Source organism: Neocloeon triangulifer, unplaced genomic scaffold (assembly GCF_031216515.1).
Source record: "Neocloeon triangulifer isolate White Clay Creek 2 clone unplaced genomic scaffold, ASM3121651v1 ptg000003l, whole genome shotgun sequence".
NCBI lineage: Eukaryota > Metazoa > Arthropoda > Insecta > Ephemeroptera > Baetidae > Neocloeon > Neocloeon triangulifer.
Genome location: NW_026775546.1, coordinates 4422352 through 4440309, shown reverse-complemented (window position 1 = coordinate 4440309; position 17958 = coordinate 4422352). Strand labels below are relative to the sequence as shown.

Here is a 17958-nt window from a genome sequence, read left to right as displayed (position 1 = left end):
TAGACGGGTCGGTGTTTTAATTTAAAACTTGTAAATTTAATTACCTGAATTTGAAGATTAATTTTACTTTTTTAACGCTTTTCCTTCAGGAAAGACCGTGATTTGAAGTGGACTGCACGAAGTCAGCTGATGGAGGCCATCAATATTTACGTCATACTGCGTTGACACTAAACGTTTTATAATTTTTGGTCACCATTCTTCCTTTTATTTACCGAAGAGAAACCTACGCGGCCAAGAAGTCAAGCTCCCTCGCATTCAAGCCACACTCTCCTTTCAAACACACCTGTGCTCTCCTGATTGTAACGTTGGAGTTTACAAATATTTTGTCCAACATTACGAGGGGGACGAGGTGAGTTGGTCCTGCTTTGGTTCGCACTCACAAATGTGTATTAGAGGCGAGTTGTAAGGCACGACACGGCCGAGGACGCACCGTTCCTTCGCCAATCCCCAACCAAACGCACTTGCTTTGATTGAGGATCCGAAGTGATCAGAAGTGAAATGTTAGTAGTGCTCTTTGCTTAATTTTTATTCATATTTTTGCATCTCTCTATATTCACGTCCGACCATTTTGGTGTCTCGCTCGACTACGCTTTTCGCTGACCTCTTCCTCTTTTAGGCGCACTGCTGGCTCCCTGGACGATGGGGTGGACACCCTTGGAGGCGGGGGAGGATCTCCCAGAGCCAGGAGGACCTCCCCCGCAACTGCTCAGCAAAGGCTGCTCTCCCATCAGGGTGAGTTGAATAACCTTACGAGTGCAGTCCGATCTCTGCCGACCCATTGAGGGTCAAACAAAGTATGAAATTTAAAATAAAGTTTCTTCGCTGTTTTATTTGCTTATGCTTACCATGCAATTGATTTAGGTTTGAATTAAATGATTTATTCATGAGCATTAAATTAAAAAAATATTACAAACAATTTTTGAATCGTATCTTTTTATTTTCCAGAAAATTAATTCAAATATCGTAATTTTAAGTCAAAGAGTTGTTTCACTAGTTTCCTATGTAAAGATAAATAATTGATTTCCGTGACTCCTGAGAATCATTTCCCTTTTGATAAATGATGACTAAATCGTCAGCAGAACAAATATAAACAAGCGTGACTGTCATTGTTTATTTTTGAAAATCAAACATCGTTCGATTCAGCTCGGAAGCGCACAGTAATTCACTAGGCTCTTGCTGTTAGAATGTTAGTTTGAGCTGTCTTGATAATATATATTCTGTACTTTCAGGAGTTTTAGAAATGGCTGCCAGCGAAAGTGGTGTTGGATTTAGTGGACACACCTTGGACAAGGCGACCAAGGCAAAAGTGACCCTTGAAAATTATTACAGCAACCTGATTGCTCAACACATTGAAAGAAAGAAAAGGTTTGAACATTCAAAAGCTTTGATCAAATCAATAACAAGACGGGCATAATTAACTTTAAAAATTAATTGTTTTTATTGTACAGTTTTGATAAATTTAAAATAACAAATTATAAAAAAAAATTAAATAAACTATTTTTTAATCATTGCACCTCAGGTTAGCCAAACTTGAAGAATCGTTAAAAGATGATGCGCTCTCGGAACAACAGAGGCAAGAAAAGAGGCAGCAGCACGCCCAGAAAGAAACGGAATTCCTGCGTCTGAAGAGATCACGGTTGGGCGTCGAAGACTTTGAGGCGCTGAAGGTCATCGGCAGGGGTGCCTTTGGCGAGGTGCGGCTCGTGCAGAAAAAGGACACTGGCCATGTTTACGCAATGAAGATTTTACGGAAGGCAGACATGCTTGAAAAGGAGCAAGTGGCGCACGTCCGAGCCGAGAGAGATGTCCTGGTGGAAGCAGACCATCAGTGGGTTGTGAAAATGTACTACAGCTTTCAAGATCCGGTCAACTTGTACCTTATCATGGAATTCTTGCCGGGAGGTGAGTTTGAATGCTTTCATTATTCAAGTTTTTAATTTGAAACCCAATCTGGGGAAGAAACCATTTTGTTACTATTTATATTAAAAAGCTTACCAGCGTTTTCTTAGAAAGTTTTATCACACTTTCCTAGAGAAAATTAAAATTCAAACAACTGAAATGAGTCATAAGTCATAATTCATGAGTGAATCACTTCCTGTGCTGTCAAATTGAATTGATTGAATAGACAAATCCATAAATTTTTCCATTTTCCCATGAAAATATTATATCATAAAATGAAAAAAATGACCTTGATGCTGCTTGAATGAATCTTTAAGTGTGAAAGGAACAAGATAGAGCATGTTATTGTGTGATATTTGAGCAAATATTTGCGTTTGTCTTATCACTAGCAACAAACGGAAGCAAACCCTGCCAGTTCACACCTTGTAAAAGTTTTTTATTCGCTTTTACTTTCTCCTGATGTTTCTCACTAAAATTAAAATTATCATGATTGCCAGGTGACATGATGACCTTGCTAATGAAGAAAGACACCCTTTCGGAGGAGTGCACTCAATTTTACATTGCAGAGACTGCACTTGCTATCGACTCCATCCATAAGTTAGGCTTCATTCACAGGTAAGAATCTCTCCGTCGAATGAATATTCCTTTTTGATTAATTTTAAATTCTAGGGACATCAAACCTGACAACCTTTTGCTGGACGCCCGTGGTCACATTAAGTTATCCGATTTTGGATTGTGCACTGGCTTGAAAAAGTCTCACTGCACAGATTTCTACAGAGATCTGAGCCAAGCAAAGCCTTCCGATTTCAGTAAAAGAAAAATTATGGAAACTTGATTAGTCTTATAAATGTGTGCAAATTTTTAGATTTCCTTGGATCTGCAACCTCAAGTCCAATGGACAGTAAGCGGCGAGCGGAAAGTTGGAAGAAAAATAGACGTGCTTTGGCTTACTCAACAGTTGGAACCCCGGATTACATCGCACCTGAGGTTTTCCTCCAGACAGGTTACGGGCAGGCTTGTGATTGGTGGAGTCTGGGTGTCATCATGTATGAAATGCTTATCGGTAGGATGATGGAAAATTTTATATAAATTGCGAATCTAATGGGTGATATTTTTCCAGGGTACCCTCCTTTCTGCAGCGAAAACCCTCAAGAAACTTACCGTAAAGTGATGAATTGGAGGGACACACTTGTTTTCCCTCCGGAGGTACCTATCTCGGAAGAAGCCAAGGATACTATTTTACGATTTTGCTGTGAGGCTGAACGGCGACTGGGGTCGGTTCGAGGGGCTGAAGAATTGAAATCGGCGCCATTCTTCCGTGGGGTTGATTGGGAGCATATCAGAGAGCGTCCGGCGGCCATTGCTGTTGAGGTGCGCTCCATCGACGACACATCCAACTTCGATGACTTCCCCGACGTCAAGCTTGAAATCCGTATGTTCTTTCAAACATTGACTGTTTTATATAAAATTAATCATTTCAATTTTAGCTGCTGCTCCGACTATTCCAGAGGGTGAGGCTAACTACAAAGACTGGGTCTTCATCAACTACACTTTTAAGAGGTTCGAGGGACTCACGCAAAGAGGCACTCCAACGAAAAAATGACCCGCGGCCAACCCGGCCAGCGCCTCTCCTGCTTCTAGCTGCACTCACCCGTTGGCACAACCGCACGCTCCTATCTAAAAAATATTCGCGATTTTTCCGCGAACTGATTACTGCGGCCCGACCGCCTCTTCCACTGAAATGTGTTAGTCCTTGTCCGCTGTTAACTTAGTTTGCCATCCTGAACAAATAGCTTTTAATGTTTTTTAAACAGAAATTTCTTCCATATTTTCGGGCACAAGGCGTGGATATTTTTTTATTATTATTGTAATATTGATTTTGTTTCAACATCTGTGTAGAAAACTCGTTTTTATTTATTTCCTTAGTGCATGTATGATTTCATTTCCACGGCCTTGCTATCCGTTAAAATTGGATGTTCCCAAACAGAAACGAGGGTTTGCCCATCTATTGCCATTTTAGTACATAGAATCTGCTGATAAACTTAATCAAGCTGTAAGATTATCACTTTTAATCTCAGATTTGTTGGCTGATGCTACTTTTATAGAAGGAATCAAGAATCAAGTAATCAAATTTGCAAAAGAAAAAAATATATATTCTCGATTGCGTGTTTTGCAAGTGTGTGGGTTTTGTGACTAAAGAAGCAAAGTAGTACAATGGATTAGAGAAGATGCTTGATCTGCAGCCTCCTAGTTTCTTGTTATAATTGACTTACTTTCAGCTTATTTATTGAAATAATTAATTCTATAAATTGTTGATTTTTTGGGCTAGGTGTCTCTGATTAGTGAACCTTGAGCAAAGTGCAATTACTGAGAAACATTACTAATTATTTTTGTGTGCGCAATGGATCTACTTGCATTACAGATCCACCCTCATTTCATGTTGATTAATTTATTTAAAAAAATCTTTCTAGCTGCTTTCGCAAAGCAAAAGAGCAGAGTTTTCCTCATAGGGAGCAATTTTTTGTAATTTAATTTCTAAGCAAGCATATCTTGAAGCTTTTGATAGTTATAGGTAGTTTCTTTCTGTAAATGTTACCAGTCATTTTGTTCTTCTGTATGAAAGCTGATCACAGTAGTAACAGGCCTTGTTATTTAAGCTTACTTAAAACATTAATGATACAGTGCTTTCACATTATCTTTGTGTTTTGCATATTTGATGTTAACATTTTGTTTCATGAATAGGAAATTTTAAAATGAATGTGGGTACGAGGGATTTGCCAATTTTATTTGCAACAAATTGTAATCACGCTTTTAAAGAAATATATTGTAAAATAGAATTAGCATTGGCAATTTCCTTTTTATGGTATCAAAGAGTGGTAGCACGTTTTATTGCAAAGATTGAATTGTCTTATCAGTCGTTAAAACGAATGGAACTAATTTGAAGCAAATTTTGTCAGACTACGGAAACTTTTTATATCATTGAAGGAACAGTGTAAGGTGCAAAAAACTTATTTTCAATACCTAAGCAAGCGCTTTTCTAACCGACTTCTGTCTGTAAAAAGTTTTTCAAGCTGGCTTGCTTTTAACAAAAAATTTTGGTTGAAAAGAAAAATTGATGTTCTTTTTGAACAGCAGACTAAAAAAGCCTGTTCTAAAATATCAAAACAAAATGTGGGCAATCCAGGCAGCTATTGATTGTGTTAGTTACTTTTTAGACTTTGGCTGGATCAACGAACAGCCAGAGAGTACTTGTTATATAATTGTATTTAAAAAATCGTCTACTTCGAATATATCAACCACTGAGTATCACTATATTAATTTTAACGTTAGTTTTTGTTTCTGAAGAAAGTGATGCAATAAAATGTATGGAATAAAAATCTTTAATGTGATTTCAAAGAAAGAAAATGATTTTCTTTAAAAAAAAAGGAAAGAAAAATTGCACATAATTTAACATCCCTTCAGTGCTTCATTCAGTAATTCAGCGAAAATCATCATCAGGTCGCGCAGGTGCTGCTGCTGCCGGGCATTTCTTTCAGGGCCACACCGGAGTGCCACTTTCTGCTCCAAGGCTTGCTTCTTTGCCTGCCTTTTTCTTGTCCTTGATCTCAACTCCTTCAGTTGTACCGAAGTTATCTTGTCTGCTCTTTTCCTCCTATTTCTCAATGACACTTTCCTTCTCTTAACACAGCAACGCTGCATTGCTTTCTTTCCTTCTGGAAGTGCAGTGCCTTTATTAGCCGTCAAGTCTAATGAGGGACTCGTTGCGGGAGACTGTCCTGGGGTTGCTGTTTCACGTTTAGTTAAACTAATAGTCACATCAGCCTCCGTCGATTCAGAGTTTTGAATGTGAATCACCAAGAGCACGACCAAAATTTGAGTAATTCTGGGAAATTGGAGCGTTTGTAAAAATGAAATTATAAAAGTTGCATCTCACCTTATTATCATTTCTCTGCCTTGTCTGATTGCAAGCACGGATGGCGGGCGTCTGGCTCAAGAGTGAGTTTGAAAGAAGGTTTGCAAAAAGTTTTCTTACTTTGGTTGTTTTGCTAAATCAGCACTTTGCATGGCACAAAACTTCTTGAACGGAGATAGCAAAGAGCATGATATTTATGGTATTGCAAAATTTTGTATAAAGCAGGAAAAGAAAAGATCAACTTTTCTAGTAAACACGAGAAATGCTCAATATATTTCAAATATTATAACTATTTGTAATTATAGCATGTTTCCAAATTTTGTTCATCAAGCCGAGCATAAATAAAATAAACTCCATTAGCCATATAGTAGCTCTTTTGTGGAACAATTAACGCAAAAGCGCCAACTATTCACGTGCCAGATTAGATATGAATATTTGATAGCGCCGCTGTGCACGCGCGTTTTCCTATTTTTGTAACCAAAGCCAAAGCCGTGGTCTTCATCTCTCATGGGGCCGTCACGCTGCACATAAGCGCACAGTACGAGAATCAGCAAGAGTCCGTGTTTTGCAATAACAAAGCACAAAGCTCTGCTCTTACAAATTGTACGCTCAGATAGAAATTATACACTTTATCTCTTTGAATAAATATGAATAATCGAAAAAGGCACGGATTTTTCAATAAAATGAATTTATTTTTATTTTATTTTATAAATAAATATTTAAAATCAAATGTCAATCATTTCTTCATTAAAAGATGGACAGTATTTAAAGACAACAAAATAAAATTGACGTGTTTGTGTTTCAAATATTTTTTTTTTTTAATCTTTTCAACAAAATCACTTTCTTTTGAATCAAAATCGCCGGAATCATAACTTATTAATGATTTTGTAACAGATAAAAAAAATTATAAATTATGAAATTATCGAATATGTTTCTGCAGATTTTTTACTTGCTTAATTCTCACTAAAAAATACATTTCTCCAGAGTTTTTAGCTCTAAATTCAGAATCGGAACTTTCAAAATTGAAATTAATGGACGGTGCGAAATTTATTTAAACAGGACAAAAAAAAGTGTCACCATTTATCATTTGTAAACTTTTGCTATAAATTTCAATTTAAAAGGCAGGCTATGCTCTAATATCATTTAAAAAATAGCTCATTCATTCAGTCGCATTTTTTCAGTATCCATTTAATTCAACGTGTGTTAAATGGTATGAATCAAAATAAAAGGAAACCAGTTGAGAGTTATGTAACAGGTACAATTACTAGAAAATATCTAGATTAAAAAAAAATATATACAGATGGAAAATTTTATAAGAAAACATTTTTAGACTATTAAAATAATAATGAGTTGAAATGAAAGCATGAATGTGCCGCGATGGGATGCATCTTGGATGTCGGCAAAAGTGGAACTAACAGCACAGCGCCCCAAACGGCGAAGGGGCTGTTTTGGCGAGAAGCGCCGTGTCGAAAAGCGGGGCGCATGAGCAGCGCGGACACACATTTCATTGATTGCTGGTATCGACCAGGGCAAATGCACCCTCCTCCTCGAACGAGAGCAGCAAAGAGTGAATCAAAGTCGGACTGCGCCCTCAACGACAAAATGATCTGATCTTCGGGGCCGTTGATTTGACTGGAATTTCGCCCGCACCGCCGACTGCCGACAAAGCCCAGACATGCAGCCGCCACCACGCAAGGTGAGTGTCCGCCGCCCCTGTCCGACAAATGGCACCCTCTTCTCGCCACTTCGCACCACCAAATCGGCCGCTAACTGTGTCAGCTGGATTTTGGGCTGCTGATGGGCCTTATCACATCATTTAGGACTCTTTTCTAATGGGGACGTTTCGTAGTTCGAGTGGGTTTCTGTGTGGTTGGGATTTGGGTCTGTAATCGTGAAATGGTTGGTACATTTTGCCTCAGCATGCTCGATGGAGTATGAAGGGAATCAATTGAATTGAAGTAAAAATGGGGGGAATATTTTCTTAATTAGTAAAGAATATTTAAAAAATATTTCAACATTTCTGAATAATTGGGAACTGTGGATTTGACTCTATTTATAGGAAAAAATTAAATATTTCTCATTACATAAAAAAAATATGATAGTTCGTACAATTCATTTATTAAAAAAAAAAATGTTTCGTAAATAAAAATTTAATTTAGAATTTAAAATAAATTTAAACAATCCAAAATTTCAGTGTTAAAATACATACATTAATTAATAATAATAAGGCAAAGTTCTTTTATCTAATTTTAAGGTCAAACTCAGTTTTTCTTTCTCTTCTTCAAATCAAAGGCATTCCACCGCTATTTTCGCGACTCGTCGTCGCGCTAGAGCAGGTGCAACAAATAAGCGGGCAATTTTAGTCCATACGTGCTGAACGAATTCTATCACCGAGTCGGTGGTAAATTATTCACACGCAGTAGCCGCTTTCCAAGATATGCAACACACCCTTTCGCAGTCACTAACGGCCCATTGAAAACGATTTTCTATTCATTCAGCGGCTTAAATGCTTTTCTGTGTTTCACAAAAGGCAGTGGACAGAACAGTTCTAGAAAATGGTTATTAAATAGAATGCAAATGATCAAAACGAGTTAATGCTTTAGCAAAATCACATCAATAGTAAGTTTAAAGAGATTTGAAAATTGCCTTATTACTAAATTGTCCAATGAAGATAAAAATTGCTTAGGGAACTGCGGGAAATAAGAAAAATATCAATTTTCACAAGTATTTTCCAATAAAAATTTTGTTATGGACCGAGAAGCTGAAATAATAATAATAATTTTAAAATATACATAAAGAACATCAAAAAACCTATAATTTATAATTCCATTTACATAAATTTTGAAACGAACTATAGATAAATTTAAAAAGAATGAAAAAATTTGTTTTAACCAATTGATGAATGTTTCCCTCTCCTCCTTTTGCTCAACAGGGCAGCTATGCCAAATTTCTCAAGAGTTTGCATACGGAGCAGATTAACAAGCTGCAGGTGAAGAATCAGTACGAGTGCGAGTTGTTGGATGACATAAGGTAAACAAAAGCCGGCATCAAGTTTTCCCTTGGCGCGAGTAATTTACTAATTATTTTCATTCTCTCGGCAACAGGAACTTCACAAAGCAGCGATCCGCAATTGAGAAATCGTACTCAGAGGTGAGTAAAAAAATTTATTGAAACAAGATGTTTTTTTACACGACTCTTTTGCTTCAGGCACTTCTAAAATTGGCGACTGTTTATCTGAACAAGAAAATTCCTGACATTCCCGACATAAAATTAGAGGGTGGCGAGGAAAGATGGTACTTTTTGAAACGAAATTTCAATTTGAAATTAATTTTGACTCTTTAGGAATATGTGGAATGTGTGGCGAACGGTGCTAGAGGAGAACGAAAAATTAGCCAAGGCAAGATTAGCCGCCGTGGAGGTTTTCCAGCAGGTCATTTCAGACGACGCAAAAGTCCTGCGTGCCCACAAAGTGGGAAATGCCAAAAAGGTGAGCAGATCGCAAACATTTCTTTTTAACCGCCTGGAAATTTTTTCGGAGGCAACCGCCTTGACCTGCATGTCGGGCAGGTTGCATACTTTTAGAATGCACCGCTCGGAGGTTTGATTTTTCATTATTCCATCTGCACCGATTTTTCTCCTCTTTTGTCTGCGAGCCTCATCAGCGATTCTCTTTAAAGTTAATTAAAAAAAAAAACTAGTACAGGGTAAAAAAAATAACATAAAAGAAAAAAATATAGACCTCGGTGTGTAAGACGCTCTTTTTACCGTTGATATGCATTGAATAATTGACGAATTGCAGTGCATGGAGCAACTCGGGACGATTCAGAAAGAGGTTCAGAATACCGTGCAGGACGTGGATCGACACAAGAAGTTGTACTTTGACGAGGAGTATTCGGCGCACGACGTGCGCGACAAGGCAAAGGACATCGAGGAAAAGTAAATAGAAAATGAATTTAATTCAAAGGGCGGTGCCTTAATTTTGCTTGCTTGTTTTAAGGTTGAAAAAGAAGAAGGGCTCGTTTTTCACATCGATCACGTCACTGCAGAAAAATAGCGCCAAGGTTTGCAATTACCTGATTAAAAATTAAGAGAATAATACGTTTTTTTCCAGCTCACTTCCAAACGCGAAATCATGGACTCAAGATCGACCGGAGCCAGAAACGACTACCTGCTCAGCCTGTCCGCAGCTAATGCTCATCAGACGCGGTACTTTGTGGTGGATTTGCAGAGCACCATGCAGGTGAGATTATTTTAATCATAAAACATTTTAAATTTATTGAAAATCAGCCAGCCATAATATACTTGTTAAAATTTATTAAAATAATGATCTTTTAAATTGGCAAATATGTTGTAAAAATATTGATTTTATTTTCAATTGACGCAACTTGCAGACAATGGAAAGTGGTGTTTTTGAAAGGGTACAGGAATATTTGACCTTGATTGGTCGGATGGAGCTCCTGACGTGCTCGGCCACACAAACGTCTTTCACCCGCATCAGGGACCAGGCCAACAAAGTAAGTAGCACTTTTGCGCCTTTCTCAATCTCATCTCGCTGCCCTTTATTTACGACTTCCCACCCCCATGAGACACGTCGAGCGTGAGAGAAAAGCACCCAGCAGGGTAGCATTTTAATGAGCTGGCTTTGAAAGTTTGAATTGCGTTTTCCGTGCGGTGGAGGCTTGAAATTGACTTTTATTAATTTATCACTGTTATAAATTTGGACTCCTATATAAAGATTTGTCTGAAAAAATTGCGTGCGTGATGAGCCACCGACAAAAATAAACTGGAATCAATTTTTCCCCAAACCCAAGCCAATCTGATTTTGATTAAAATTTAAACTTGCTGAAATCCACTTGGATCAATCAAACTTATTTCTCTGAACTCTCGACAGCTCACCAGAGACTACAACATGCAGTGCTGCTACCTCTTCTTCCCAGTGTTGAAGCAACACATTCAGTATGAGTACGAGCCTTGCTGCAATGACCCGATCGACAAGATTACAGTGCCTGACCCTACCAGCGTCACCGCGGCGGCCGTCACCAAGGAGGCCAAGCGCCTAGCCAACAAAATTGGCCGCGAGTCCATCAGCATCCGCGAGAACACGAAAAAATTGAGTCATCTGCAAGTACTCAGGGATTCGGGCCAAAAGACTGACCCCAATGACCCCAACGGGCCCGACCTCGAATCCAAAATCGAAGATCTCAAACTGAGCATCCGCCGGTCAGAGACCTCCAAAATCAAGGCCGAGGCGCGAATTAACTGTTTAAAAGATGGTGGAGGTAAATTAAAACTAATTAATTAATCCAAAAGAAAATATCGAATGAATAATAAAATATCTGATTTAAGTTTAAGGATATAAAATATAATATAAAATATACAAATTATTAAAATTAAGTCCAATCAGTCCAATTATACTTATTTATCATCTCTTTGATCGATTGATTTAAAATTAATAAAATTTAATTTCAGTAAACGTTGATGAATTCTTGCAAGATGTGGAAAGCCTAAGCACACTTGAGCTGCCAAGATCAGCCTCAGCTCTTTCCGTACACACCGACGCCTCTGGAGTAATAATTAAAATATTTTTTAAATCAGTCTCTTATTTATTTAACTATTAATTATTCCAACAGGAGGCTCAAGGAGCAAGTTCAGATTCCTTCTACGACGACTCTGATTATGGTGAAGCTGACACGGCCGTCATCGCTGAGCGACCTTCCACTGCTGAAATTGATGAAAGAGAGGCCCAAGAGGCGGCTGAGGTTGAGGCCATGATGGAAGCCGAGAGAGCCAAAATTGAGCAGATGACGGCCGCCTGGGACGACCCAACCAGCATCGACTGGGGACACGAGGATTTGACTGGCGGCCCAGCTCCTCCGGAAGCTGAAGTTGAGGAAGTGGCCTACAGATGCATTGCCCTATACAACTACACCGTAAATCAGTTAACGCCACAATTTTTCACTTTTTGTAAGTTTTTTTTTCCAATCTAGGCACAAAACCCCGATGAGCTGAGCATTGTGGAAAATGAAACTCTTGAAGTCCTAGCAGGGGCGGATTATGACGCTGGAGAGGGTTGGTTAAGGGCGAGAAACTCCAGAGGTGATCAAGGATTTGTACCTCAAAATTATTTGGATTATCCGCAAGACCAGCAGGTTGGAAGATAAAGTAAAATTAAAATTTAAAAGATATTAATGCGCCCTTTTTTTAGCCTGCAGACGCAATGGTTGAACAGTCGCCACAAGAGGCGCCGGGCATTTCATTCTCGTCCGTCGATTACACGGTCGAGGCGGAAGAGATGGAAATTCAGCAGCACGCTCAGTACCAAGAGCCTCCTCAAATGGACGCTCCCCCAGCTCCTCCGCCACAACAGATGAGAGGCGAAATTCCTGCTCCGCTTAACTTGCAAAACGGTAAAAAATTGCATCTTTGTAAAAATAAAAAAAATCTGTTTGTTACCAAGCCCATCAATAAGAACAAAAATGGAAGTTGTTTCCGTCTAAGTTGGAGCTCGGCCAACTTTTGGCAGCGAATTATCGATTTTTTTCATAACCATTAAGCCAAATGCCAACGAAAGATGATGGAATATTAAATTAAATTCTTTCCGCAGGTGATCAGCACGAATATTGCGTGGCGATGTACGACTACGAGGCTACTTGCGACGAGGAATTGACTTTCGAAGAAGGCACCGTACTCAGAGTCCTCCGGAAAAACGTTCACTCCGTCGACGACGGCTGGTGGGAGGGTGAAATGATGACCGAGGAGGGAAACTCAGTGATCGGACTCTTCCCCTCGCTGGTCATTGCAGAATGTGGTCCTGACGGAGAACCACTTTCAACCGAGGTAAAGGAAAAAATATTACAAAATGTTGGAATTTCTTGAAACGCACTTTTGGCAGGAGGGTGACAGTCCGCCCATGTCGGCGCCGCCGGTGTTCACGCCGCCGGATGTGCCTCCGTTCCTGCTGCCACCAGAGGATGTGATCATCACGCAGCCGACGCCAGAAATTGAGCACCACAAAGGTGAGCAAGGGTGCGGTGAATCGATGCGGAGAGACTAATGACCGGGGCGACGCTTTTTTGCAGTGGTGCCTGAATTGTGCAATGAGACAATAGAAGAGGAGCAGGAGGAAGAAGAATTCTCGATTAAACTGAACAGAGGCCAACATCAACATTACAAGACCCAGTTCTCGCAAGACTCAGCCAACACAGGTATGTTAGGAATTAATAAATTTTTAACGAAGCGCCTGCAGCTTTCCAAGTATGCAACCAGCACGTCTCCTCTGCATAAGTTTTACAATCTCAAGACAAACTTTGCTATCTTATTTAAATTATTCGTTACCTTTAACTAGCGACAATTGAAAATTTTAACTATACTAATTGAAAATTTCAGAGGTAGAAAACAAAGTGGGCATTCCAGACATATGCATTGAGCTACACGGAGAGGTAAAATTTAATTTTTAAATTATGCTAGAAAATATCTTAACAAAATTTTTGATTAAGGATGAAATGGCTGACGACGAAGAAGGCGATGAGAAGGATGATTCCGGACTCGGTGCTCAAATTGTCATTACGGCAGCCACCCCAATGACTGAGGAACCAGACCAACCCTTCCCCCCACCACCAGTGAGATGAAAACAACTTCATAATTTGCTTGATAATCTTTTCTTGTGATTTCTGAAGGAGGAAGATGACACGCCTGCCGACGAAGTGAGCACCTCCGAGCCGGCCACCACCGAGATTGAAGTGACCCTGAAGGAAACCGAGGATGAAGACGCCTCCTCGTCAGCAACCACCACCCCGCCCCAGCACATCATTCCCGACGAGCTGGAACTGCAGCAACTGGCAAAGCTCAGCAGTTTAAAGGAGTCGGACGCGTAAGGATCGGTTCGATAAGAATTAAAATAATGGAAACTCACACACCGTAGAAGATCGAGAGCACTAAGTATTCAATGTTAGAAGCAGCAATAAGATTGACATAATGTACATATTATGAGAAAAGCAGAGAGATGAAATTATTATTCGACGTTACGGAAACACTACTCTTCTTATACCCCCTTAGGTCCAATGCCAAACTTGCCACTCTCACACACGTTAACTTGGTTATACAAGCAAGGATATTGTGACAAAGCAAATGCGTTTTTTACTGTCTGTTTCACAAAAATGCCTCCTCCTCTCTTCCGTATACAACTCCTGAGTAGGCTATCCTCCTCCTTGAGTATAAAACTAAGTATTTGATTGAACGAGCAAAGTGCTAAGAGTATTATTCAATCACTTGCTGTAAGTGAATTAATAGCTGAATGCTGCCACAGCTCATAAAAAATTAAACGCGCATTGAAAAGAAAAAAAAATAACTCAATAGATTCATGGTGACCAGCAGGACGGTTTAAAGAGTTCTGCAATAATTGCAGCTTTGCTCACGCAAACAGTGCATTTGAAGGGTCGGGAGAGCGGCCTACGGTTGAAATTAATTTGAAAGGACCACCAATTAGCAAAAAATGATGTTCTCAAAGGAGCATTTTGGGATTTTATTTGATCCCAGCGGGGCGAATTTTCTTTGAATCATGAGAAGGTTAATTTAAGGTAGAGGAAGTTTTTCTATTTCTCAATGTATAGTTTGGAATCCAATCCGTTAGTGAGACTCTTGATCATTTCATTAAATTCTGTGAAATTCAGAAAGCGTGTTTAAAACAGTCGAAAAGAACTAAAAAAACAGATAAAAATATTGACAGGTTTAATTGTAAGAGGTAGAAAATTATCGCGGAGCCATATCCAAAAACAAAAATCTACTCCCAGTTAAAGAAATTTATAGAAGTTGGGCGAATGAGAAGAAACTTGACTTTTTGGTGCTAAATAAGATGCGCCGGTATTTAAAAACTTGGAAGATCACCCTTTTATGAATTCATTTTGAAACATGGTCACCACCCGTTGACTCGATATTTAGGGAAACGCGAAAGTGCGCGAACTTATGTTGTCTGTCAAACACGCAGTGTTCCTTTGCGTATTTTCCTCAAACATTCACCAAAGAGCGATTGTATTTCGTGGTTGGACTTTTAGGTTCGGCGATAAACCAAGACGGCAGGCGAAATGCTTCACACTAAACCTTAATCTCTATGCCTTGTAGGTGTACGTACTGAAATATTATGGGAATAATTGTTGCATCAAATCACAAAATATTCATGGATTACTCTTGACAAACCAAAACTTTTGGCATTTAAGTTCCTAGCACGTTTTTGTTGGACTTGAATAGTGTTGGGCAAAATATACAAAAATATCACTAAATTTCATTATTCGCGAATATATTGCAAATTGATACATACTATCTGTATATTTCAGGAAAAATTAAAATGTATAGAAATGAATAATGAATATACAGATGACATAACTAAAATAATTGTTGAGCCATCAAATATGAAAGTATATTGTTTGTTGTACTGTAAATACTCCCCGCCCGCCAAGTGGTGTAAAAATTGTGCTAGGTATGTGTGCGTCTAAAAATCATATGCTCTTGTAGCTAAACCCCACCTTTTACTGCACAATTTTCAACGATATACTCGATTAAAATACTGACAATGAGAAAAAATACGATCGTTTGATCAAATTGTTATCCTAAACCCTTCGAGACGTAATTTCTGTTTGCGTCATTCCTCTCCTAGTGAGTGTGAAATTTATGAGATTTCAAAAACTATATTTAACTACAAATTATTGTGTTGGCGTGTAAATTTTTTCCCAACCAAACATTATAATCAGTTAAATTCTTATTATAGTTTGTGATATTTGGATTTTCATTTGACGCCATTTGACGCAGCTAGTAGGAAAAAGTAATGTGCTTGAAAGCGCCGTAGTTCCAAGAAACTGTAACACTCATTATTAGTTGGTATAAAAAACGATAGTTACATTCAACATGCATAATTGTGAGAGAATCAATGGCAGATCTTTTGGCAATAAAATTTACATTAACTCTCATCAACTGTTTTTATTTTGTAAAAATATGGCAAATAGTAAATTCTAAATAAATATATCTGAAGAACATATTTCATTTGAATATCTCTTTAAATACATTAATCTGTATATAATATCAACATGGTGTTGCAAGTCAAAATTCATTGTAATTCCTCATTTATTGCACGTCCCTCTCAGACAAGGTTAGTAATAAAACTATGGTATGAATTCTCCTATGGTAATGTTAAAAAATGTAAAAATCTAAAATATAGCTGCTTTTTCGCCAGTCTTAAGTAACAATAATAATTGTAATTCAAAAAGCAGCCCTCCCAGAGTTTATAATTTAGTATGTTTAACAACATAATTCTCTTTCCCTGTCTTTCGTAAATACTTCATGGTAAACTTCCGCATGGCCAACTTTTCAGCCACTGCTTTTTCCAAGTCCTCTTTTGTGTAATTTCCCTTTGCCTTCTCACCTGGCTTTTCAGTTTTCTTGGCGGTGTTTGATTCGCCAAATTTAAAATTGTGAATTTCGCTCAAAAATGGCAATTGTTCTGGCTTTAAACAGTTTGTGCTTAAATTAACCATAGCGGTATCAACATTCGGCTTTGGATCTATCTCATACCACTTGTAAGACACTTCTTTAGAGCCGTCATTCAAAAATCGCACTTTCCTTGGAGGAAGAGGAAAGTTGCCTGGCCGAGATACAAAGTATGGATTCAGTTTAGCTGTGGTCGTTTGCAAACTCTCACTCGAATCAGTTCCGCTTGATTGAATGTTGATTTTACTTAACTTATTGGTGAGTTCCTCATTGTGTTTGAATGGACGGGCTTTTTCTTTGACAATCTGCATGAGAGGATGATGCAGAATTTCCTTGTAGGTTGGTCGGTAAAAGCAATTGCTAGCCATCATGGGGCCAATGAAGTCGAACATCTTTTTGCAGTGTTCTCTTGTAGATGCAACTCTAATACTGAATTTAATTTTAAAATAAATGTTTATCTTAAATAAATGAAAGCTTACCTCCTGCCACAAATATTTTTCCTCAATTCTTCGTTAGCCCCAGTAAAGGGAGGGTTCAGCTGGTGCAAGTAATAGGCTATGCAGCCAACAGACCACACATCTGTTTTGAATGTCACAGGTTGGCACAACACAATTTCCTACGAGTCAAAATCGTCACATATATTAAATTCACAAATATAATATTTTTAATTCATACCGGAGGTGAGAAAGCAGTAATCTCTCCATTGCTGACAGGTGGTGTCAGTAAGTAATGAGCATGACGAAAGCCACCAAGTTTAGGTGTGAATTCTGAGGTAAGGAAAACACTGGACGGTTTTACATTTCTGTGCAAAATCTCTCTTTCTTCTAGGTACAGTAGCGCTTCGCTCAATCCTTTTATAACCTTGTAGATAAACTCGTCTTGAATCACATCTTTACAACTGAAAAATTGTGAAAAATCAATACATATATATTGTGTAAATCAACTAGCAGCGGAGCAGGAAAAAATAATTCAAATCTCAATACGACGAAAAAAAAAATTCATTTATTTGTATTTCTTACGCATTGGTCTTCGTAACAAGGTGCTGAAGATCCCTCTCTTTACAGTACTCCACCAACAAGCAGACTACACCTGTTTTGTCCACAAAATGCCCAAAAAGCTTCACTAGGTGACTTGAATCTCCAAGAAGACCTTGAATGGCAATTTCCTGGCTCACGACCTGCATAAGAATTCATATTATAGATAGATTTTTTATAAATTCATTGGCCTCATAAGAATTTCATACTGGGAAAATTAAAAATAATCATACCTTTTTGTTTGAGGGGCAACTTGTCTCAATCCTCCTCATAACAAGTTTCTTCTTGTCAGTTTTGCGGCGGACTTTGTATGACCTGCCAAAGGTGCCTTCTCCAAGAAGAGGGCCAATGATAAAGTCGGACACATCCATGCCGAAATTTCATTGACGGTTCATGATAATGATAGATTTGTAGCTGTTTTTAGGAACTTATTCGCTGCAATCTGCAAAATTGCAAATTCTGCAACAGAAATCAGCAAAAGCAACCGGCCAAATGTTTTGAAAAGTGTTCTATCAGAGCACCAACCAAACAAGTTGATAAATTTAATAACCTTGCGCAAGAAGATACTCTAGTAAATATTAAGCAAGGTAATTAAATTTTAAATGAAAAATTTTCATAAAAATATTTGCTATGACA

The 17958-nt window shown here is 38.4% G+C and overlaps 4 protein-coding genes across 5 annotated transcripts; 2 read left to right on the top strand and 2 right to left on the bottom strand.

Moving 5' to 3' along the window:
* Nucleotides 1-74: 74 nt before the first annotated feature.
* Nucleotides 75-5276, top strand: LOC132205831 (serine/threonine-protein kinase tricornered). 2 transcript variants are annotated; one of them, XM_059635151.1, is made up of 9 exons: nt 75-500; nt 617-732; nt 1230-1365; nt 1520-1902; nt 2397-2514; nt 2569-2708; nt 2765-2962; nt 3020-3331; nt 3387-5276. In XM_059635151.1, coding segments are annotated over exons 1-9 (1521 nt in total). In that variant the 5' UTR covers nt 75-498; the 3' UTR covers nt 3503-5276. The 2 variants fall into 2 exon arrangements, with proteins under 2 accessions (XP_059491134.1, XP_059491135.1); XM_059635152.1 differs by having other exon boundaries at nt 203-349.
* Nucleotides 5264-5981, bottom strand: LOC132205833 (uncharacterized). The gene is made up of 2 exons (XM_059635156.1): nt 5834-5981; nt 5264-5782 (listed from the first exon to the last, which is right to left on the bottom strand). The coding sequence occupies exons 1-2, from the start codon at nt 5842-5844 to the stop codon at nt 5347-5349; spliced, it is 447 nt and encodes a 148-aa protein (XP_059491139.1). The 5' UTR covers nt 5845-5981; the 3' UTR covers nt 5264-5346.
* Nucleotides 5982-7332: 1351 nt separating this feature from the next.
* Nucleotides 7333-15841, top strand: LOC132193048 (protein nervous wreck). The gene is made up of 20 exons (XM_059613413.1): nt 7333-7508; nt 8745-8842; nt 8917-8962; nt 9020-9105; nt 9155-9299; nt 9612-9748; nt 9810-9873; nt 9924-10052; nt 10204-10326; nt 10704-11091; nt 11282-11379; nt 11443-11742; nt 11800-11961; nt 12018-12219; nt 12417-12649; nt 12705-12828; nt 12892-13017; nt 13199-13251; nt 13309-13431; nt 13489-15841. The coding sequence occupies exons 1-20, from the start codon at nt 7488-7490 to the stop codon at nt 13684-13686; spliced, it is 2856 nt and encodes a 951-aa protein (XP_059469396.1). The 5' UTR covers nt 7333-7487; the 3' UTR covers nt 13687-15841.
* LOC132193050 (serine/threonine-protein kinase Nek2-like) lies at nt 15157-17951 on the bottom strand. The gene is made up of 5 exons (XM_059613415.1): nt 17556-17951; nt 17308-17465; nt 16964-17186; nt 16768-16904; nt 15157-16717 (listed from the first exon to the last, which is right to left on the bottom strand). Exons 1-5 carry the CDS (start codon nt 17691-17693, stop codon nt 16084-16086), a joined length of 1290 nt encoding a protein of 429 aa, XP_059469398.1. The 5' UTR covers nt 17694-17951; the 3' UTR covers nt 15157-16083.
* Nucleotides 17952-17958: the final 7 nt, after the last annotated feature.

What these genes read in the sequence shown, in the direction of transcription:
- LOC132193050 (XM_059613415.1), bottom strand. Translation starts at nt 17,693, where the DNA reads ATGGATGTGTCCGACTTTATCATTGGCCCTCTTCTTGGAGAAGGCACC. An exon ending in CTTGTTACGAAGACCAATGC is followed by an intron (nt 17,187 to 17,307) that starts GTAAGAAATACA and finishes ACAATTTTTCAG; the next exon opens with TTGTAAAGATGTGATTCAAG. An exon ending in TTACTGCTTTCTCACCTCCG is followed by an intron (nt 16,905 to 16,963) that starts GTATGAATTAAA and finishes TTTGACTCGTAG; the next exon opens with GAAATTGTGTTGTGCCAACC.
- LOC132205831 (XM_059635151.1), top strand. An exon ending in CATGGAATTCTTGCCGGGAG is followed by an intron (nt 1,903 to 2,396) that starts GTGAGTTTGAAT and finishes CATGATTGCCAG; the next exon opens with GTGACATGATGACCTTGCTA. An exon ending in CGACGTCAAGCTTGAAATCC is followed by an intron (nt 3,332 to 3,386) that starts GTATGTTCTTTC and finishes TTTCAATTTTAG; the next exon opens with CTGCTGCTCCGACTATTCCA.
- LOC132193048 (XM_059613413.1), top strand. Translation starts at nt 7,488, where the DNA reads ATGCAGCCGCCACCACGCAAG. An exon ending in ATTATCCGCAAGACCAGCAG is followed by an intron (nt 11,962 to 12,017) that starts GTTGGAAGATAA and finishes CCCTTTTTTTAG; the next exon opens with CCTGCAGACGCAATGGTTGA. An exon ending in AACCCTTCCCCCCACCACCA is followed by an intron (nt 13,432 to 13,488) that starts GTGAGATGAAAA and finishes TGATTTCTGAAG; the next exon opens with GAGGAAGATGACACGCCTGC.